The sequence below is a fragment of the Aotus nancymaae genome, unplaced genomic scaffold (assembly GCF_030222135.1).
Source record: "Aotus nancymaae isolate 86718 unplaced genomic scaffold, 86718_ANA_hifiasm-v0.15.2.pri h1tg000041l, whole genome shotgun sequence".
NCBI classification, from domain to species: Eukaryota; Metazoa; Chordata; class Mammalia; order Primates; family Aotidae; genus Aotus; species Aotus nancymaae.
Window position 1 is genome coordinate 2,839,149 of NW_026988455.1, and position 22,378 is coordinate 2,861,526.

A 22,378-nucleotide genomic window follows, 5' to 3' on the forward strand; every position below is an offset into this window, starting at 1 on the left:
TCGCCACTCACTGCAGTTCACTCTCCTGGATTCAGGTAATTCACCCACTTTAGCCTCCCAAGTACATGGGACAACAAGTTGTGCCACCATGCCTGGCTGCTTTTTATTTGTTTTGTAGAGGAGAGGTTTTGCGATGTTGCCCATGGTGGCCTTGAACTCTTGAGCTGAAGCAATCTGCCTGCCTCAGCCTTCCAAAGTGCTGGGATTATAGGCACCAGCCACTGCACTTGGCCTGGTTCTCAAATGCTTGAATAAATGACCTGCGTGCCTGCATACCTCTTGCTGACCTGGTCCTTCCTCAGTTTAAGACTTTTTATTTGAGAGAGTACGAGATGTTTTAAACTGCGTTGTCGTCATTGTTCTATCCTCTAAGACTGGAAATTATTAAGTTTTACTGTAAATTAAAATTGTTCTATCATAAAGCCTCCTCTTTTTAAAAAATATTTACTACCTTAATATATATTCTTACAGCTTAGGATCTTGCTATGTTTTACTCGCAGAAGTACTTCTGTTTAAAACAATGATTTATGTATATTTCATTAATAAATACTTGTTTTAACTTACTTTATAAATTTTTAATTTGCATAATTTTAATAAATAATCCACTGGTAAGCATAAGAAAGTGAAATACTGAGTTGTATATTTGCTCGGTCTTTGCTTGCTTCCTTCTATTTTATTCATAGACTGGAATGTGCTTTTCTGCTTTTTAGTTACCAGTTTTTCAATTTGGAATAAATTAGTTGAACAGAAGAAAATATTATACTACAGAAGAGGCTGCTACTAAAGTAGAATGATCAGCTCCAGTAATCCTAGAACCCAGGTGGTGAAGTTTCTTTCACTTATTTAGCACCTACTCTGAGGGATTATATAGACGTTTGAGGTATCTTAGTGGGCAAAACCTAAGCTTTGAGAGCTTACTTTCTGGCAGAGGTAGACAGAAAATAATACACATACTATATAAACTATTGTATATTAGAAGTATAGGTTCTATGAGAAAAAAACACAGAGATGAGACACATATGGTTATGGTGGGAGGATAGGGATTGGAGGCAGGTGATAATTTTGTTTGTTGTTTGTTTATTTGGTTGGTTTTGAAATGGAGTCTTGCTCCATCCAGCCCAGGCTGGAATGCACTGGTGTGATCTTGGCTCACTGCAACCTTCGCCTCCCAGGTTCAAGCTATTCTTCTGCCTCAGCCTCCTGAGTAGCTGGGACTACAGCTGTGCACCACCAAGCCTGGCTAAGTTTTTTTTTTTTTTTTTTTTTTTTTAGTACAGATGGTGTTTTGCCATGTTGGTCAGGCTGGTCTTGAATTCCTGGGCTTAAGTGATCTGACTGCCTTGGCTTCCCAAAGTGCCAGGATTACAGGCTTGAGCCACCGTGCCTGGCCAGACAATTTTAAACAGGAGTCAGGACAGACCTCATTGAGAATGTAACATTTAAGCAAAACTTGAAGAAGGTAAGAATTACCCATATGGATATAGAGGCAACAGCATTCTGGGTAAGAAGAGCCTGGCTGGAGTGAAGTAGGCAAGGGAGAGAAGCAGGAGACGGGTCAGCGAGGGAAGTGGGGAGGGTCTGTAGGCCATTGAGAGGACTCAAGTTTTCAGTTTGAGTGAAATTAGAGTTTTAGACAGAGAAGTGTCTCTTGAAGAACTTCATCTACTATATCTTGAATTATTCACCTGTTGGTATGTTTTGTCTTTAACATAATTCAAATGTGTATATGATATTGATGATTAAGCCACTTGGCCCTGGATGTATTTGTGCTTTAAGGCTGCTCCTACCTGTGCCTTAATTTGTTGCTCTAGGGTCCTTCTCCCACACCTGAAGATGTATCCATGAAGGAAGAGAATCTCTGCCAAGCTTTTTCTGATGCCTTGCTTTGCAAAATCGAGGACATTGATAATGAAGATTGGGAGAACCCTCAACTCTGCAGTGACTACGTTAAGGATATCTATCAGTATCTCAGGCAGCTGGAGGTGTGTGGGCCTTTGTATTTTGGTTGTGTAAGCATGTGGAATTTACCACACAGCTGAGAAGGAAACAAGGTTAGCTTTTTAAACTTTTGATTCTGCCTACAGGTTTTGCAGTCCATAAACCCACGTTTCTTAGATGGAAGAGATATAAATGGACGCATGCGTGCCATCCTGGTAGACTGGCTGGTGCAAGTCCACTCCAAGTTCAGGCTTCTGCAGGAGACTCTGTACATGTGTGTTGCCATTATGGATCGATTTTTACAGGTAGGCATGGCTTCAGGGACTTCACGCCAGTGGCTCATTGAACATTGCATTTATGCTTGGGGGATAGAAAACTAAAGTGAGTACTTCTGAAAAAAAGACCAAAAATCAAATTGTGAGAAGCCAAAGAACTTTAGATACTAAAAAGGGAAGTAATCCAAGCGTGTGAAGCCTTTCATGATGCTGACCAATATTGGGCATTTCTGTAAGGTCAGCCCAGCCCTCTTGCCTCAGCCTCCTGAGTAGCTGGGACTACAGCTGTATGCCACCACAACTGGCTAAGGTTTTGATTTTTTGTAGAGATGGGTTTTTGCCATGTTGCCCAGGCTGGTATTGAACTCCTTAGCTCAAGTGATCCGCCCATCTCGGCCTACCAAAGTGTTAGGATTATAATCATGAGTCACTGTGCTCAGCCATGGTAGATTTTTAATAATGAATGTTGAAGCAAGAAAAGTGACAAGTCCCAATTTGGGAGGAAAAAATAAGAATGGCAATTAAGGGAAACACTTTACCCTAGCCTGAGAGTCTCCCTGACTCCAAAGCATTAGTGAAAGTTTTTCCAAGCTGAACAATGGGTATGATTTTGGTAAGGATTAAGGAAATGAGCCATCCATTAAATTCTCACTTTTTTGCTCGGTCTCATCTCATTTCAGCCCATGCTGAGTATGTCAGGTCAGGGCTGCCACGGACACTCAAGTCAGGATGAAGTTGTCGGGAAGAGTAGGAGCTTGGTATTCAGGCTTGGATTCTTCCCTTCTTGGCAATTGAATGATCTTGGCATGGTGTCTGAATCTGTTCTCAGGCCATCTATTTGTAATTGAGGAATAAAATATGTGCTTCCTAGAATTTTTGTGAGAATTGGATGAGATAATGTGTTAGAATCTTAGTACGGTGCCTAGCACAGAGTGCTCAATTACAGATAGCTGTCATGATCAGTGGTGGAACATTCAGGTCTCCTGTGCCCTTATGAGGGTCATGAGCAAAGGCAGTGTGCGCTTTGCCAGGACTTGGTTCCCTTTCCCCTTCTCCCATCCAAAGCTTCACTCTTCTTGTTAGGTGTGACTTTTGATACTTTCATTTTCCATTAGGTTCAGCCAGTTTCCCGGAAGAAGCTTCAATTAGTTGGGATTACTGCTCTGCTCTTGGCTTCCAAGTATGAGGAGATGTTTTCTCCAAATATTGAAGACTTTGTTTACATCACAGACAATGCTTATACCAGTTCCCAAATCCGAGAAATGGAAACTCTAATTTTGAAAGAACTGAAATTTGAGTTGGGTCGACCGTTGCCACTACACTTCTTAAGGCGAGCATCAAAAGCCGGGGAGGTAAGTGCCTCCAACTCTGTAAGAGACTATTTTCGATTGGTGTCTCATCCCAGAAACCTTGACCTAATTAAAGGAAGTCTTACTAATTTATAGGACACATCCTTTAGATAAGTCTTAATGCTTACCTCATCAGTTATTAAGAGAAAAGGCCTCATGATCTGTGTTTACAACATATTGTAGAATAGAATAATCCTTGAGAAGGATGAGTTAAGTGAATTTGAGTTCCTAGACCATCACGCAGAATTGTGCAAGATAGTAATTACAGTTGTGATTCTTACTGTCCCCGGCTGTTCTTTTTTAGGTTGATGTTGAACAGCACACTTTAGCCAAATACTTGATGGAGCTGACTCTCGTTGACTACGATATGGTGCATTATGATCCTTCTAAGGTAGCAGCAGCTGCTTCCTGCTTGTCTCAGAAGGTTCTAGGACAAGGAAAATGGGTGAGTGGTGGATTTAAACAATTAATTAGGCTGTATTTTAGTCCCCCATGATACGAAAGGCCTTTGCACAACACTGTCCTGGAAGCAGTTGCTTTTGTTTTTGGGACAGGGTCTCTGTTGCGTAGGCTGGAGTGTGATGGTGCGATCACAGCCCACTGTGTCTTTGACCTCCCAGGCTCAAGTGATCCTCCTGCCCGAGTAGTGGAGACCACAGGCAGGCATGACCGTGTCTGGCCAATTTTTGTAATTTTTTTGTAGAGACAGTGTTTTGCTATGTTGCCTAGGCTAGCCTTGAACTTGGCTCAAGCAGTCTGCCCACCTTGTCCTCTCAAAGTGCTAGCATTTCAGGTGTGAGCCACCATGCCTGGCCTGAGGCAATTGTTAAAAGTCCAAAGGCCTGAAGGAACGCTTCTTGGAAACGGGCATGGTGGCCTGTGCTTGTAGTTCTAGTTACTTGGGAAGCTGAGGCAGGAGGATCATTGGAGCCCAGGCCCAGGAGTTCAAATCTAGCCTGGGCGACATACAGAGACCCCTGTCTCTTGGGAAAGAAAGAAAGCAAGCTACTTGTAACAATTCCAGTAGAACTGAGTTGATTATACTAAGGTGCACGTATGCATTATAGAGTTGTACAGAATGAGGAAGGCTACTGACAACTGATAACGTATCATTTCTTAGATATTATGTTAAGTGAAACAAGCAAGTTGTCAAGCACACGAGACGAAGGAAGGCCAAGGCCTGACTGATTTAGCCAGTAAGAATAGAATGAGCCACTTTTAGATTCAGATGAGTAGCCAAGGATGGCAGCTCCCTGGGTCTTTGTTTCACATGGCAAAAAGGATAATATGGAAACAAATGGGGCTGGATAGCTGCAGTGCAAGCCACAGGTATGCTGTTGTGGAGAACCCAGGTCTAGACTACTGCTAAGCAGTCTTCTAGGCTGCAGCTATACCCTGAGAGCAGCACAGGAGAAAACTTCGTTAGAACTGAGGGGATAAGAAGCTGACTTGGCCGGGTGCCGTGCCTTAATCCCAGCACTTTGGGAGGCCAAGGCAGGCACATCACCTGAGGTCAGGAGTTCAAGACCAGCCTGGCCAACATGGTGAAACCCCTTCTCTCCTAAAAATACAAAAATTAGCCAGGTGTGGTGGCAGGCACCTGTAATTCCATCTGTTTAGGAGGTTGAGGCAGGAGAATTGCTTGAACCCGGGGGATAGAAGTTGCATTTAGCTGAGATTGTGCCACTGCACTCCATCCAGCCTGGGGCATAGGGCGAGACTGTCTCCAAAAAAAAATAAGCAAGAAGCTGTCTCGTGACAACCTTCTAGTGGGAGATGGCTGGGAGGCAGCTTTGCCCACACTTGCCATCCCCTCCTTTTCTATGAGGATCACAAAGCATTTTGCCAGGACAGACCAGTGGTGGTTTAGGCCTTGGACTGTGTGCCTTATGTGGATATAGGCAAGGTCACCAGGGCAGCATGGTGGAGCTGTTCACCTACACATTTGTATATTGTAGTTTAGATTTTATGCAAGAAAGTGTGTGTTTGTGTGTGTGTATTTTTTTGTACAGGAGGAAGAAATGAGAAGGAATGAAGTGGATACTATGGGGTTCTGTGGGAACAGGGTAGAGGTTGAGGATGAGAGGACTTCTGATTGTAACTTGTTATTGACTTCATAATACAGTGTAACTTTTTTGACTTGTGAACAGTGTAAATATTTTATGCAAACTTTAAATTGTAATTAAGTGGACATAAACAGTGTAACTACATATGAACTTGGTAACAGAACACAGAGGAAAGAATTAATTTAAGTACTTGTTCAGGTCTGGTGACTGTTACCTGTAATCCTAGCACTTCGGGAGGCAGAGGTAGGAAGATTGAACCCAGGAGTTCGAGGGCAGCCTGGGTAGCATAGCAAGACCCCTGTCTCTACAAAAAAATTGAAAAAGTAGCTGGTTATGGTGGTGCACACCTGTAGTCCTAGTACTCAGGGGGCTGAAGCAGGAGGATCGCTTGAGCCCAGTAGTTCAAGGCTAAAGTGAGCTAGAATCATGGCACTGCACTCCAACCTGGGCAACAGAGCAAGACCTTGCCTCTAAAAAAAAAATGTGTAACTTGAACACAACATTCTGACTGTGCATCCTTAGTGGGATTTAAAGTATGACAAAACAGAGGACTAAAGTGGTAACATGAAGTTTACTTAGTAGGTTCAGTATTGGTTAATAGTAATCTGTTAGTATAATCCTGGAACTATTTTGTGTGTATTGTAGGATAAAACAAATGTATTCATGTTATTAAGGACTAAAATTTTCACTATAAGAAAAGTAGTTGTTAGTTTTTTTTTTTTTTAAATGATACATGGTCTTGCTTCGTCATCCAGGCTGGAATGCAGTGCTGCTAGCATAGCTCACTGCAGCCTTGATTGCCTGGGCTCAGGTGAGCCTCCCACTTCAGAATAGCAGGGACCCAGCCACACACCATCATGCCTGGAGAATTTTAAAGTTTTTTTGTAGAAATTGGCTCTCCCTGTGTTGCTCAGGCTGCTCTGGAACTCCTGGGCTCAAGTTACCTTCTCACCTTGGCCTCTCAAAGTGCTGGAATTATAGACGTGAGCCACTGTGCCTGGCCTAAGAGAGAAAATACTAACAATTAAAAACAGAAGGTTAGTCCTCACCTAGGAGATAGCAAAACAAAAACAAAGGAAAATCCCTATTATGTTTTGGAAATAACAGCAAATTCATAATAAAGGGGCTCAGAAACAGTGACAACTCAGTAATAGCGTATTTCGTGCCCACATCTTGTATACTAAATACCATTATCTACTAGCAACTAGCGCTGTTTAGTGAAATTGCTGATTTCAGGGCTATGGCAGGGGAACTACAAGGTGAGCCTAGAACGATTTGTGCCAGATAGCACACAAATTTTCAAAGATCAATGAGGTCATATCAAAAGGACGTAGAGCTGGTCATGGCAGCATGGGCCTATAGTCACAGCTACTCGGGAGGCTGAGGCAGGAGGATCCTTTGAGCCCGGAGTTTGAGGCTGCAGTGACCTAAAATTATACCACAATAAAATAGGAAGGGAAGGAGGGACATAGGAACTAGTTTGAAAGGGCTCCAGCTGACTGATTTTGAACATTAAAAAGAGTAATGACAGTAATAGATTATAATATATTAAAAAAAGAATTAATGGATCCATAATGATACAGAAAATGAAAGGGGTTCATTTTTAAAAATCAGAATACCAGCTAATTAAAATAGAAGGATAGAATTAGAAACCCACTAATTTTCAACCTGTAATGTAATAATTTATTCAAGCAAGGGGCATCAATGCATGCAAAAATCATTAGATGGAATAATTTTGGGGAACAAGATTCATGTGGTCTTAAATTATCATCCCACAGATACTAGTTAATTCTGTAGCAAAACCGCACATCTATAATGAAGTGATCTGGTTTCCACCTTCACCCAGTATTTAAGCTCAGCATCACCATTAGTGGACAACCTGAGTTGCCCTGCCTTCTTGTGCAGTAAGATGTATACATTATCACCTATGTGGTATTCATGCCCAAAATGTTTGACATGGATTAAATCATGAGGAAATGTGCGAATCCAAAATGTGAGACATTTTAAAAGGAACTGCCTGAATGCTTCAAAAAAAAAAGTCACTGGTGATAATGTTTCTTACGTGAGAATGGTGGTATGGATAGGTATGAAATGTACTTTTTAGAATATGCTTCTGAAACAGCAGGGATGTGCTGTGATATCTGCAGATCACTTTCAAATGGTATAGCAAAAATTGTGTGTGAGTATACCTACAGAGGGAGAGGAGGAGAAAGTGGCACATGTTCATGATCTACATGAAGGATATCCAGAGGGGCATTCTTCCAGTTCTTCTGTAGATAGGGAATTTTTTGAAATGTTTGAGGCAAAAATGTCACCAGTTCCTGGACCAATGGCTTATTTTTAATCACCTTACTCTTAAATGTGCTTCCTTGGGCTCTCCCAGTTTTCTGAGAATTGATTTCAAAATGCTAGAAGTTGTGCATTACTTCAGTTTTTACTCTTGCTTCCTCTTTGTTCCCTTCAAAGTATTTTAGGATTAAGATTAAATTGTGTGGACTGGGCCCAGTGGTTCACCCCTGTAATCTCAACACGTGGGGAGGCTGAGGCAGGCAGATTGCTTGAGCCCAGCAGTTTGAGACCAGCTTGGGCAACATGGTGAAACCTCACCTCTACAAAAAATAGAGAAACTGGGTGGGCGCAGTGGCTCATGCCTATAATACCAGCACTTGGGAATGCTGAGGCAGGCAGATCACTCGAGACCAGGAGTTTTACACCAGCCTAGCCAACGTGGTGAAACTGTCTCTACTAAAAATAGAAAAATTAGCTGGGCGTGGTGGCACATGCCTGTAGTCTTAGCTACTTGGGAGGCTGAGACATGAGAATTGCCTGAACCTGGAAGGTGGCAGTTGCATTGAGCCAAGATTGCACCACTGTACTGCAGCCTGGGCTACAGAACGAGACTCACACACACACAAAAAAAGATAAATTATCCAGGCATGTTGGCACACACCTGTAGTTTCAGCTGCTAGGGAGGCTGAGGTGGGAGGATCGCTTGAGCCCAGGATGTCAAGACTGCAGTGAGCCCCGATAGTGCCACTGCAGTCCAACGTGGGCAACAGAGTTGAGACCCAGTCTCCAAAGAAAAAAAGAGATTTAACTGTGGCTTATTTTGCCAATTATACCATGCATATGAAGCATGAAAAGAATGCATTATATAATTGTCAATTATACCATGCATCAGCAAGCATGAAGAGAATGTACTTTAGCTTTTTTTTATAATTTTGTCACAGAACTCTTAAAGTCAGTTGACATATCCTTTTTTTGTTTCGTTTTGAGACAGGGTCTCGCTCTGTTGCCTAGGCTGGGGTGCAATGGCATGAGTATAGCTCACTGTACCTCAAACTTCTGGGCTCAAGCAATCTTTCCTCCTCAGCTTCTCAAGTAGCTGGGACTTAGGTGTACACTACCATGCTTGGGTAATTTTGCATTTTTCATAAAGGTAGGGTCTCCCAGTATTACCCATACTGGTCTGAAACTCTCAAGCTCAAGTGATCTTCTTGCCTTGGCCTCTGAAAGTGCTGGGATTATAGGCATGAACCACTGCGCCCCGCCAATTTATGTCTTCTTACATGAAAAGTCTTACCAAATGACAGCTGTTCTTTTGCTTGAATTTTACTCTTTGGGAGGCTAGGTCACAAAGCTTGGTGTGGTGTTGTCTGAGTTCTCTCTGCTCTCTAGTGCTTAACTACACAGTGCCCAGCAAGAGAATCGTAGGTAGTCTTAGTTCTTCTGGATTTGATAGACTCTTGCTTGTAGCACAGTTTTGTTTATTTCTGAACATCTATCTCTGACTGACAGTATGGTTGTTTTGGCTCTTGAGCTTCCAACAGACACAACTGGGCAGGGCTTTGATGCAGGGTTGTGTGAGATGTGGCCAGCACTGTAAAGGGGGCACTTTGTTTTAACTGTTTTTTCTTTTTCTTTTTCTTTTTTTTTTTTTGAGACAGATTGGAGTGCAGTGGTGCAATCTCAGCTCACGGCAATCTCCACCTCCTGGGTTCAAGCAATTCTCCTGCCTCAGCCTCCCGAGTAGCTGGCACTACAGGCGTGCACCACCATGTCCAGCTAATTTTTGTATTTTTTAGTAGAGACAGGGTTTTACCATGTTGGCCAGGATGGTCTCGATGTCTTGACCTTGTGATCCGCCCGCCTAAGCCTCCCAAAGTGCTGGGATTACAGGCGTGAGCCACTGTGCCCGGCCACAACTGTCTGTTTTTTACATCCACTTTCCGTGTTGTTACTTGAAGTACTCCTACTTTTGCATTCTCTTTAAAAGATCCTATGGGACCTTTGGCACTTGATTTAGCTAATAGTTTCGCAATGTCTTAATTTAGTCTAGTCTCGGCCAGAATCATCTTGTATATACTGGATGCTTTCGTGTTGCTGGTACTGTGGGAGTGGTTAGGGCTTTAATTGAATTTCCATTAGGTAAGAATATTTTTTACAGCTTTTACATAAGTAATGTCATCATGTACAAGATGTGGTCTAAAGAAGCAGAGGTTTTCTCTTGCCCCTCAGTCATGTATGTCTGCTTTTTGTGTTGTGTTTCAGAACTTAAAGCAGCAGTATTACACAGGATACACAGAGAATGAAGTACTGGAAGTCATGCAGCACATGGCCAAAAATGTGGTGAAAGTGAACGAAAACCTAACCAAATTCATCGTAAGTACTATTATTTTTTTAGCTGTGGAAAGGATTAGGTTATGGGTTTTGTGTGTATGTGGGGTATGTGTGTGTGTTCTCATGTAAATATATTAATATCATTTATGAGAGTTTTAGCACAAATCCTTTATCCTGTATATTTTTCCAGTACAGTATGGTATGGTGCATACTGATGAACCTTGAAAGCAGACTTTCTTTGAAACAGGTTGATAGGCTAGCCATGTCTAGGCCCAGTTCCCAGTCAGCCAATCAGTTACTCGGTGTATTAATTTACTCTGTGCTCATCCCAGCGTCCTAGGGAGGGCACTTTGCAAGCAGGGAGGGCTAGTCTGCATGTGACTGGTAAGAGAGGGGGCCCACTGAAATGGCAGTGTGGAAGTATTGAGTATTCAGGTGATGTTACTCAGGGCCTTTGTCCGGGGTCTTCTGAGGCAGTGATACAAAAATACCTAATTAGCAAGCATGGTGAAGTGGGAAGATGCCCATTCAGGGGGCATCCTGAGGGCATGGTGTCTATCTTTGCATGGCTTACCTATGAGTAGGAGCCAGAGGAGACTTAGTGCTGTCCTGTGCTTGTGTGACACCAAATGTCAGAGCTCACCAAGTGTGTGGTGGCAAAGAGCAAGGCATTTGAACCTCAGAAGAGTCTCAAGTGTCCTTACAACATGATTTGCTTCATGGAAGCATAACGTGTGTGCAGTCCTGAGAGGACTGTCTGGGATTTGGTAAGCACGATTTGCCACCCTCTTTTATTGTCAGTTACTGCTGCCAGGCCTGGTGAATCTATTATGTCCTGATGGCACTTAGGTATCATAAACACAGCTACCCGCTCTCATCCCTCTGGTAGCCTGTGAGAGGAAGCCTGCTACTTGGACCTTGAAATCATTTGTTTCCCATCACATATGCTACCAGCTGGGTTTTCCTTTTTTTTTTTTTTTTTTTTTTTTTGAGACGGAGTCTCACTCTGTGGCTCAGGCTGGAGTGCAGTGGTGTGATCTCGGTTCACTGCAGTCTCCGCCTCTGGGTTCAAGTGATTCTTCTGCCTTAGCCTCCTGATTAGCTGGGAGTACAGGCGTGTGCCACCAAGCCCAGGTAATTTTTTGTATTTTTAGTAGAGACGAGGGTTCACTGTGTTAGCCAGGATGGTCTCGATCTCTTGACCTCGTGATCCGCTGCCTCGGCCTCCCAAAGTGCTGGGATTACAGGCATGAGCCGCCACGCCCAGCCCCAGTGGGTTTTATTCATTTATGGGGATGGAAGGAAATGGTCAGGCACGTGTTATGAGCCCAGAGCTTTCACTGGTTCCAGCGATTGGGAATCACTGTGATGATGATTGTGGCCCTGGATCTTTGATACTTGTGGATTAGATAAGGAATAAGGTATTAGTGGGGGTTCCTTACATGTATTTAATCACAAATGACTTCTTCAGGCCATCAAGAATAAGTATGCAAGCAGCAAACTTCTGAAGATCAGCACCATCCCTCAGCTGAACTCGAAAACCATCAAAGAACTTGCCTCCCCACTCATGGGAAGGTCCTAGGCTGCGTGGCCCCTGAGGATGTGTGCCTCATTGTGCCCTGTTTCTTACTGGTTTAGAACTCTTGATTTTGTGCGTAGTCGTCTGGTCTCATGAAACCTGAGACCAATTTTCTAAATATATATTGAAGAAAAATAAAGCGATTGGTTTTTCTTAAGGTATCCCATGTGTATTTATTTGTGTATTCTTTACTGAAGAAATCAGTGAAAGCTTGCTTTGACTAATTTCTTTTTGAGCTGTTATGAATAGCATGTAAATTACTGCTGTTATGGCTTGGGCAAGACCTTTTTACCATTTTCTCAAATGGAAAAAACTAGAACTTGGCTTCAGTGAACACTAACCTATACCTAAGCTTCTTGAATACAAGTAAGTTTATTGTGAAAATTTAAAATGGGAGGATAACTATGACACTTTCTTTTCTAGAACGTAGTCAGCCGCTCTCTAATTCCTGCATAGGAACACCTGGCCCAGAGCAACCCTTATAATGGGTCCCTTTCTCAAAGGCATGGTTGAGACCAGAGAGAGCCATCCCAAGGGTCACAGCTGGAGAAAATGGGCCCGTGGCATCCTGTTCAAGTTGAAGCTTGGGATGCATTTTCTCGTTGTGCAGCTTCAGGTACATTATGGGCTAAATGGCTTTGTATTTTTTTTGGTTTGGTTGGTTTTTGATGGGCATTGAATGTCGTTTTCTATGGTGGAGTGCATCCTCAGCCTCCAGACACTAGCTTATAAACAAAAACCATAAACATAATGAGTCTTGTATAACTTCCCAAGACGTTAAACAAGATGTTAATTGGTGTTGTAAGAGAAAGGAGTCAGATACATTTGTGAAACAGTGCACATTTTTGGAAGATTCATAAAGGCTCTGTGCTTTGCAGTAAACTCATTTATCTCAGTTATTTTCCCCAACTTAGAGTGTGTTAAGAGCTGCCTCTTGCTGACAGAGAACGCCAGTGTCTGCTCCTATGATTCAGGTGTGCCGTGAGGACAGCGGCCCCTGAGGAGGAGAAACTGGCTCCAGTTAGCGCTGGCTTTTTACTCCCTTCCTGGGCAGACAGAACTGCCTGACTAGTGTGTCTTTAACTGTAAATTTTGGATATCTTTGTATGTTGAAGTCCTAGTATAGAGTTTTATGAATATCCCTTGTTGGGTAGTGAAGCTTGTTCCCATGGCAGCCTTAGACAACTCTGATCACAAGTGTGAATGATAACGAAGTGAGACTGTCAAAGGGAGCTTTCCTGGCTCTGACAAGCAGTTATTTCCCAGGGAGGCTTGAGCTCAACTTTTCCCCAAGAAAGCCTGACTTTTGTAAGCATACTCCAAAGACCTTTTATAGCTTTCTTATATTTTACTTAGTTAAATATTAAATGTCCTGACGCAGGAAATTCTTCCAGAATGTCTTTAAAAAAAGACCTTTAAGATACTTTAAGGTGGCACAGCAGGCACCCCAAACGAAAATGTCATTAAGTGTGAAATGAGTGGTGGAAGTGGAAACCATATCATAGACACGGAAATTAAATATGAAATGATGTGTCCATAGTATAGAAGAGCACTGACTCTCAACGTGGGTGCTTTGGATTTGATTCTAAGTAGTTGTGACCTCTGTACTTTAGTTTCTGTACCTGCAAGAGCGTCTGCCTCATATGGTTGTCGTGCTAAATAAAGTATGCCAAGTACTTAGTATAGGTTCTAGTAGGAAGAGGAAGATACTTGAACACAGCTGTTATTATTTAAGGAGAGGTTTATGGTCTTGGAAAGAGATGGGTCCGAGGATTCGGATATGTTAGATGGAGCTCTTGCCCATTAAAGGAGTTTACAAGTTTCTAGCTGTTGAGTTCTATGCGTGAGGTTTTTTTCTTTTTTTTAATTTTTCCTTTCTGGAGAGGATGCCAGAATCTTTTTTTTTTTAAATTTTTACGTGTTGAGAGAAAGATGCTAGAGGTTGAAAGGCTGACACAGTAGACTGTCACATTCCTAAATATTTGTTGAATTAGAGAAAATAATTAAAAGCACAGGCCGTCTCATTTAGTCCCTGGTTACTTAAAATCTTTGGTTGGGCCAGGTGCAGTGGCTCACTCCTCTAATCCCAACACTTTGGGAGGCCGAGGCGGGCAGATCACAAGGTTAGGGATTTGAGATCAGCCTTACCAACATGGCAAAACCCCCGTCTCTACTAAAATATACAAAAATTAGCTGGGCATCATGGCACGTGCCTGTAATCCCAGCTACTCAGGAGGCTGAGACAGGAGAATCTCTTGAACTGGGGAGGCAGAGGTTGTAGTGAGCTTAGATCGCGCCACTGCACTCCAGCCTGGGTGAGAGTCTGTTAAAAAAAAAAACACACAAAAAAACTTTGGTCGAAGGGTTGTCACTTTTTTTTTTTTTTTTTGGAGACAGAGTCTCGCTGTGTCACCCAGGCTAGAGTGCAGTGGCACAGCCTTAAGTTTACTGCAACCTCCACCTCCTGGGTTCAAGCAGTTCTCCGCCTCAGCCTCCTGAAGAGCTGGGATTATAGGTGCCCGCCACCACACCCGGCTAAATTTTCTATTTTTGTAGTAGAGACAGGGTTTTGCCATCTTGGCCAGGCTGGTCTTGATCTCCAGACCTCATGATCCACCTGCCTCAGCCTCCCAAAGTGCTGGGATTACAGGCGGGAGCCACCGTGCCCAGCCGGGATGTCACATTTTATACTGTATTTAATACTGCTATACATGTTGCTGTGTGTGCACATGAACAACCCTTATTTCAAACGGGATGGCAAGTTCTAGAAGGTGGGGGTGGCCCTTTGATCTTCTGTATGTTCTTTCCTGGTAAATGTCGACTCCCGAACTGGTCATATTTGCCTAACTGCACAGTGAAGAAAATGGCAGGCCAGGCTAATCGAGACTAGAGGAAACCCAGGTTGGTGTCTTAAAGATCCTAAAGGGGAAAATGGCATTTTTTCTGAAGACTTTTTAATTAGGAAAAAAAGGGAAATGTTATTTATCCCAGATTTTTCTGGTAGTCCCCATGCTGAATTTCTAAATGTGTACAATAAGGTTAAGATAAACGACTATTTCTCCAAACTTTTCTTAATAGTAGTGTAAGAATTTTCAGCATCTCTACGCAGATTTAAGTCTCCTTCCCCTGAGTCACTAACCTATGTAACCACCATTTCTTGGGCATCTCCTTGAGCCTGGCACTGGCTGGGTACATGATGCAGGTTCTAAGGGCTTGGTCTATGATTTCCATGGATGGGGGTGTTCGTGCTACTCCTGGGGGATTTAACTCAGTCCCTGTTTTATCAGGAGGAAAAACAAAGGCTTGTCCCAGCCAGCCAGGGGGCTTACAACAAAGGAAGATGGTCCTGGTGTTCCTGTCCTGTGAGAAAGCAGCTTGCGTGCTGGTGGTTGTGGGGAGCCTACCATGCTCCTTGGTGCCAGTTCTTGTGGTATCTTCCCACTGCAGGGAGTCCATGAATGTGAGAGTATGTTGTAAAAATATATAGAGAGAGACCACTGGTGTCAATAGGATTACCTTTCCTCAATTTATCATGTCATGGCTTTACGTTCCTCTCTGGTCACAGCATGGAACTGACGTAGCCTTTTAACATTATTTGTTATTGTTAAAGAAGGAAGAAGTTTGCTCCCTGTTCTTGACGTAAAACACAAGAGAACAAAATGCCATGTTTTCGTTTCTAATCTAGATCCATTTTTTTTTTCCTTGTATGTAAACCCTGATAATTTTTTCCAATGGACTTCGAGGATCCTGAAATGACTCAAAGGTGTATGCTGCTGAAACTCTAAAAGAAGTTCCCAGTAGCTTAAGAATGGCTGTGGCAACCGGAGGAGGAGAGGCAGAGAAAGGGGTCTCCACTTACAACCATTCCATTTTTGCTGGCAATTACATTGTTTCCAGCTTTTCACTATTATGGCAAGAAAACATATTTCAGTTTGCTAGGGCTGCCATAACAAAATACCACAAACCCAGTAGTTCAAACAGTGGAAGGCATTGCCTCACAATTCTGGAGGCTAGAAGTCCAAGATGAAGGTGGGCAGGATTGGTTCCTTGTGAAGGCTGTGAGGGAGAGTCTGTTCCAGGCCTCTCTCCTGGGCTTGTGAGTGGCTGGCTGTCTTCTCTCTGCCTCTTCACGTGGTCTTTCCTCTGCTTGTTGGTTTGTGTCCACATTTCCCCTTTTCATCAGGTCACCATTATATTGGATGAAGACCCATTCTAATGACTTCATTTTCATTTTGTTTGGTCTGTAAAGACTATTTCCAAATAAGGTCATATTCTGAGGTACTGGTGGCTGGGACTCCAACATCATCTTTGGAGGGGCACAATTCAACCCATAACAAATGTCATAAAGGAAGAAGGTGTTCGCTGATTCTTTTATTTATTTAGGAGGTAGGGGGAGGGATGGGGAGGAAAATTCCTATAGGGAAAGAGTTGTTGAGAAGAAGAGTCTGCAGGGAACTGAGCTAGAAAGCAATGACACTGTTTGTTTCTGTAGTTGGAAAAGAGCAGGGCACATCTGTAAGTACCTGGTGTGAGTTTTGTAAGAAAAGCTACCTTATGAATGAGTACAGTGGAATACTACTTAGTACATTCATACATGTTTCTACCATCTCAAGATTTTTATACATACAGTATATGATCTGTTTTTATAAATGTACAGCTTGAAAAAAAGATCCTTTTTGTAATAAGTACAGCATTTAAACACAAACCAACATGGGCCAGCCACATTCCAATTGAGGACCCAAAGAAAGCAAAGCCGGCAGCCCAGCCCCCAGCCCCTGACCTGCGCTTGGTGGCCCAGATGGTCCCGGCAAAGTGTAAACTAGTGCCCCTCTGCCTCCTTGGGCTCAGCAGGCCTGCTTGCTCTTGGCATGTGCACGGGAAGTGCCTGCTCACGCTGAGCCCAGTCTGCAGAGGCAGGTCCTTCCTGAGGGAAGGTGGGAGAGAGGAATGTGTACGTCAGGTACGGGCAAGAGAGGTGAAAGAAATGTGCTCTTCAACTAAAGGCACTTGTCAGCGGCCACCTACAGCCATTCCCTGGGCCTGGTGAGGAAGCAGGGTGCTGTTTTGACAGAAGCCTACAAGGTCTCAGCAGACCTCACTTGTCCTCTCACCAGGTTTAAATACAATAAATAAATCTTAATGCGTGGTGGTTTTGCCTGCCTGGGTTCCTATGAAGGGGCTACCTTTTAGGATCATTTGTGGAGTGATACTCCCTGTTTCCAACCCCAGCCTTTTCATTGTCCTCCATGGGGAAGGTAACAGAAGAGCTCCAGGTCTTGGAGAAGCAATTGCTCACTGTGGATTGGAAGGGGCGCACCTAAATATCTCCTCCCCTGGTCTGTGCCTGGAGCTCCTCTGCCCCATGCGTCAGAGTCATGGGCGCCTCAGATCTTGGTCACATAGTTGTTTGGGAACAGGCCCTGCTTGCCTCGTAGTCGACCCGTCCACCAGCCTGAAGGATCTGCAGGGAGAGAGATGGTGAAAGCGAAGATGAGTAAGGCCGTTCTACCCCGGCCAAACACACTGTGCTTCCGTGGGCTCAAGTCATTTGGCGCCATCCATATTGTTTTTCCCTTTGTTCTTTAAATTAAAAAGTTTGTTGTAAAATGTAAGATATCTACCAAATTAATAAAGCACTCAGCCAAGCCCATGGACTGCTTTAATAATGGATATTCAAGGTTGTCTCTCTGGCTTCTACTCCATCTACTTTGATTATGAGGAAGCCTACCAGGTCTAATAAACTGAAGGGTATAGCCTTTGTCTTGCTACTGAAGTTGGTTCAGGAGGACATAGGACTAATTTGGTCCGATCAGAATAAAACTCAGGACTTTTGTCCAATGGCAAAGAAAAGGAGTTTTAGAGATGATGCAGATTTCATATATCATTTGATATGCAGGCCTGGAATTGCAGCTGCCATTTTGCTATCATGAAGAAAAACAGCTTGAGAAGGGAGGGGATCTAAAGAAGGGGGCAGATCTGAAAGAAGCATTAAAAAGAAAGCTGATGTCTTGATCAAATTGAGCCTGAAGCCTGACCTGCCTCCACAAATTTCAGTTTGAGGAGCCCATAAATTCTCTTCATGTTCACACTAGTTCTTACAGCAGTGTGACGACTGTGTGTTCTTTGGGAGGCTGTCCCAGCTAGTCAGCCACACACTTACCTTCTTTGATAATATCAATAATGTCATTGGCATTAAAGCTGAGTTCATCTGTGTCCTGAGCGTCATAGGCATACAAAGCCTTACACTGTGGCACCTGAGGCTTGGGCTTGGGCTGGGGCTTGGGTCTGCCCCCTGCTGGGGGAGGCCGACTGGTGGTTTGTCTCCGGACCCTGTGGGGAGAGTAGAGCAGATGAGGCTGGGTCCCAAGAGGAGGCAGCAGCACTGAGCGGTGGTTTGGAGCATGGTGGCTGTCACCGGCCTGTTCAAGTTCAAATCCAGCTCCACCCTTAGAAGACATGGCCAAGGGTGCAGTCTTTTAAACCTGAGGAATAAAAGTGACTTTCCTGACAAGGTTGTTGCAACCCCAAATAGTTCTTAGAAACCTTTGCTGCTGCTGCTGTGTTCCCAGCATAGAAAGAAATGTGGAAGACATATCCATATCAAAGTCTCGAAAGTATACCCATGTATTTAAATCATGAACATTCAGGTATCCGTCCCTCCCTCAAGTCTGGAAATGGAACTTTTGCCAGTGCCACAGAAGCCTGTAGGCATCTCTCCTTCACTGCATTCCCCCCAGAATTACCACCTTAGAGTTTGTATTAACGATTCTCTGGATCATCATCTCTATTCCCATCCCATCCACCCACCCACCCCCTCATTATTACTCCTCAGACTTCCCTCCCACCCCTCATCATTACTCCAGAGACTTCCCTCCCATCTCTTATTACTCCTCAGACAGAATTCCATCCCACCTCCTCATTCTTACTCCTCAGACTTCCCTGCCACCCCCCGTTATTACTCCTCAGACTTCCACCCCCTCATTACTCCAGAGACTTCCCTCACACCCTCTAGTTGTTACTCCAGAGACTTCCCTCCCACCCCCTCATTATTACTCCTCAGACTTCCCTCCCACCCCCCATCATTACTCCAGAGACTTCCTTCCCATCTCTTATTACTCCTGAGACAGAATTCCATCCCACCCCCTCATTGTTACTCCTCAGACTTCCCTCCCACCCCCTCATTATTACTCCAGAGACTTCCCTCCCACCCCCTCATTACTCCAGAGACTTCCCTCCCACCCCCTCATTACTCCAGAGACTTCCCTCCCACCCCCTCATCATTACTCCAGAGACTTCCACCCCGTCATTACTCCCCAGACTTCCCTCACACCCCCTAGTTGTTACTCCAGAGACTTCCTTCCCACCCCCTCATTATTACTCCTCAGACTTCCCTCCCACCCCCCATCATTACTCCAGAGACTTCCCTCCCACCCCCTCATTACTCCAGAGACTTCCCTCCCACCCCCTCATTACTCCAGAGACTTCCCTCCCACCCCCTTATTATTACTCAGACTTACCTCTCATCAATTAGTATTACTCTTCAAACCTCCTTTTCATTCTTTCATTATTACCCCTCAGAGCTCCCCTCTGCCCCTCCAGAAATGCTGCTGTGAGTATTCTTATACAAGAGTTTATCCAGAACAGTTTCTCAGCATCTGCACTACTGACACCTGGGGCTGGATAACCCTTTATCGTGTGTGTGTATGGGGGCAGGTCAGGGAGGCTGTCCTGTGCCCTGCAGGATCCCTGGCCTCTAACCACTGCATACAAGTGACACTCCCTCCATTCCACTGTCATAATTATTAGAAATATCTCCAGTCCTCAAACCCTAATCCAGATCTAGCTTTAAATGTATTATTTCTGTATACTGTGCTGCCTCGTCACCATTCGTTGTTTCAAAGGCATGTAAGTTCTACTTGTTCCTGCTTAGTGAGATCTTTAAACTTATACCTGAATCAATTATTTAATACATATGTTAATGAAAAGCATCTAGCAAAAACAAAAAGGAAAACAGAAACATGGAGAACATTTCTTTTTTTTCCACTTTGCTTAAGGACAAACCAAAGTCAAGGCAATGTTCATTTGCTTACGAAAGAAACTTAAGATTTCTCCTGAAAGAAGTTGGGCTGGACCTCAACATGCTAGGACTGGCTGTTAGGTCTGGGCACATCATTCACAGCCACAGGAGCAAAGAGGAAAAGGGCGGCTTTCCTGGGACCTGAGTTCTGGAAAGAACCACCACATCCAGTTTTGAGCTGCACTCTGAGGAGGCCACAGCCCTGGCCTTGCCCATGTCCTGTGATGATAGATGCTCGTGGGGTGCTGATGAACAAGCTGGATCATGAAGGGGAACACTGGCTGCCAGCAGGGTAGAAGACTGTCCCCAGGAGGGGCTGGGCTCCCATGAGACTGGGCTTTTCCTCCACCCCACACGGGAGGGAGCAATCCTCAAGGCTACTCAGGCTCCACTCCTCTCACCACCCCTGCCACTTTTGTCTTAGTGTAGAGGAAAGGCATTTTGTAGGTTGTCAGTGTGACATCATTCATTTCCCACCTCATGTCTACTGGAAATCCCCATTCCCTGTTCAAGAAGTGCTTGCTTCTCTGAAAGCTGGCTAGGCAAACAGGTTTTCAATTAAACACCCTATATACTGGGGATGTGTCAGCATTTGGTTAGTAAGAGCCATTAGCCTAGATACCAAAAGTCAACGTGACTTCTCAGCAAGAAGGAATAAAAGGGGGTGGGGGCAGGCATTACAACACCCTGGTAGGGAGGAAGCCTCCAGCCTGGCAGTCCACAGAACTGGGCTGGGAGTGCACGTGCAGGGACACAGAGGCACATGTGTGCATGCACACACACCAAAAACCATTGTCCCTCTGTCCCTGGGGGACTGGTGCTAGGACTACTCACAGATACTCCACAGACACGCCCCTCATATAAGAGGGTGTAACAATTGCATATAAGCTATGTATAGCCTCTTGGGTATGTTAAACCTCCTCTAGATTACTTGTAATACCTAATGTAATGTAAATAGCTGTTATACTATATTATGTAGGGAATAATGACAAAAAAAAAGGCTTTTTTAAAAATACAGGACTGGCCAGGCATGGTGGCTAACACATGTAATCCCAGCACTTTGGGAGGCCAAGGCGGGTGTATCACCTGAAGTCAGGAGTTCAAGACCATCCTGGCCAACATGGCAAAACCCCGTCTCTACTAAAAATAGAGAAATTAGTTGGGCATGGTGTAATTTATCATAATAAATTACAGATTACACCTGTAATCCCAGCTACTCGGGAGGCTGAGGCAGGAGAATCGCTTGAACCCAGGAGGCAGAGGTTGCAGTGAGCAGAGATCACGCCACTGCACTCCAGCCTGGGTCATGGAGTGAGACTCCGTCTCCAAAAAAAAAAAAATTTTTTTTTTAAGTCTGTACATGTTCACTACAGAGGCAACTATCCATATTTTTTCTGAATAATTTCAATCCAAGTTTGGTTGAATCCACAGATATGGAACCCGTGGGCACAGCGGGCCACCTATATCCATAGATGGAAATCTGTCCTGTCTTGTCTGGTGGGAAAACCCTACTGTGCTTAGTACAGACTGACGAGGTCTCTGGAGACCAAGTATTGGGGCCTAGGTACAGGGTCCTCCTGCTGAAGGACTCCCCTTGCCAGGGTGGGGGTAAGACCTCTTAGTGGGAAGACAAGACGGATGGCTCCTGAGAGGGAAGACCCTCCCTGCCCTGGGCATCACTCACTTGTTCTGCCCCACCTGCCTCCAGCTTTGACTAAGCCCTGTTTCTTTCCTTCATGTCCTCTTTGCCAGTTGCTTCCTTTCTAGAACACTTGGCCCTCATGCTTAGCTCAGCTGTTATTAGTTCACCCCACCCCACCTGAAAATCCTTCTAACAGCTGCTCTCTGCTCTTGGAAAAAGGACGAAAACCCTTCATGGTGCCTACAGAGTCTGCCAGGTGCGGCTCCTGCTCATACCCCAACCTTACTCTCTGCTGCAGGCCACACTGATGCCTTCCTACCTTTTCCTGTGAGCCCTGGTTGGGGAGAGGACCCTTGTCCACATACTTCAAGCTTACATCATATTTATCCAGTGAAACACACAACGATTTCCCCGTAAGATCAGGAAGAAAACGGATGTTAGCACTCACAACTTCTGTCCAATATTATTCTGGAAACTCCAGCCAGGGTAATTAGGCAAAGAAAAAAGAAAAAAAAAGTCATCTAGATTGTGTTAAAATAGAGACCCTAAGTCTGATGGAACAAATTCTTTCTGGTGATGATACCAAATTATAAACGAGAGCTAAGGGGATGAAGGTGGACCATGCAAACAGCTGGGTGTGTGTGACCACAGCGTGGTCTTTGATCTCGAGGCATCAGAGGCTACTTCCTCCGGAGAGGTGACTACTGGCCAAAGTAAAAGCTCAGGAATTACCTGGGTTCCTGTGTAGACCCATGGCAACAGCTGGCCTAATTGTCCAGGTTGTGTACAACTGCTGCTATCCTGGCAGTGTAAGCCACTTGGTCCTTTATCA

General features: G+C 44.3%; 2 protein-coding genes across 5 annotated transcripts in view; one reads left to right on the forward strand and one right to left on the reverse strand.

The window, feature by feature from the left end:
* Positions 1-17,493, forward strand: part of CCNB2 (cyclin B2) — a 47,036-nt gene extending 29,543 nt beyond the window's left edge. For 2 of the 3 annotated variants that reach the window (XM_064361358.1, XM_064361359.1), the window contains exons 4-9: positions 1,812-1,982; positions 2,085-2,243; positions 3,329-3,565; positions 3,867-4,007; positions 10,180-10,290; positions 11,720-11,988. In XM_064361358.1, the coding sequence (XP_064217428.1) occupies positions 1,812-1,982; positions 2,085-2,243; positions 3,329-3,565; positions 3,867-4,007; positions 10,180-10,290; positions 11,720-11,830 (930 nt within the window). In that variant the 3' untranslated portion in view covers positions 11,831-11,988. Of the gene's footprint in view, positions 1-1,811; positions 1,983-2,084; positions 2,244-3,328; positions 3,566-3,866; positions 4,008-10,179; positions 10,291-11,719; positions 11,989-12,250 lie in introns of those variants that run through there. The other variant, XM_064361360.1, reaches the window with a different exon arrangement.
* Positions 16,184-22,378, reverse strand: part of MYO1E (myosin IE) — a 230,215-nt gene continuing 224,020 nt past the window's right edge. For both annotated transcript variants that reach the window (XM_012443130.3, XM_012443129.3), the window contains exons 27-28: positions 17,988-18,157; positions 16,184-17,288 (exon numbers count right to left, since the gene is read on the reverse strand). In XM_012443130.3, the coding sequence (XP_012298553.1) occupies positions 17,212-17,288; positions 17,988-18,157 (247 nt within the window). In that variant the 3' untranslated portion in view covers positions 16,184-17,211. The remainder of the gene's footprint in view (positions 17,289-17,987; positions 18,158-22,378) is intronic.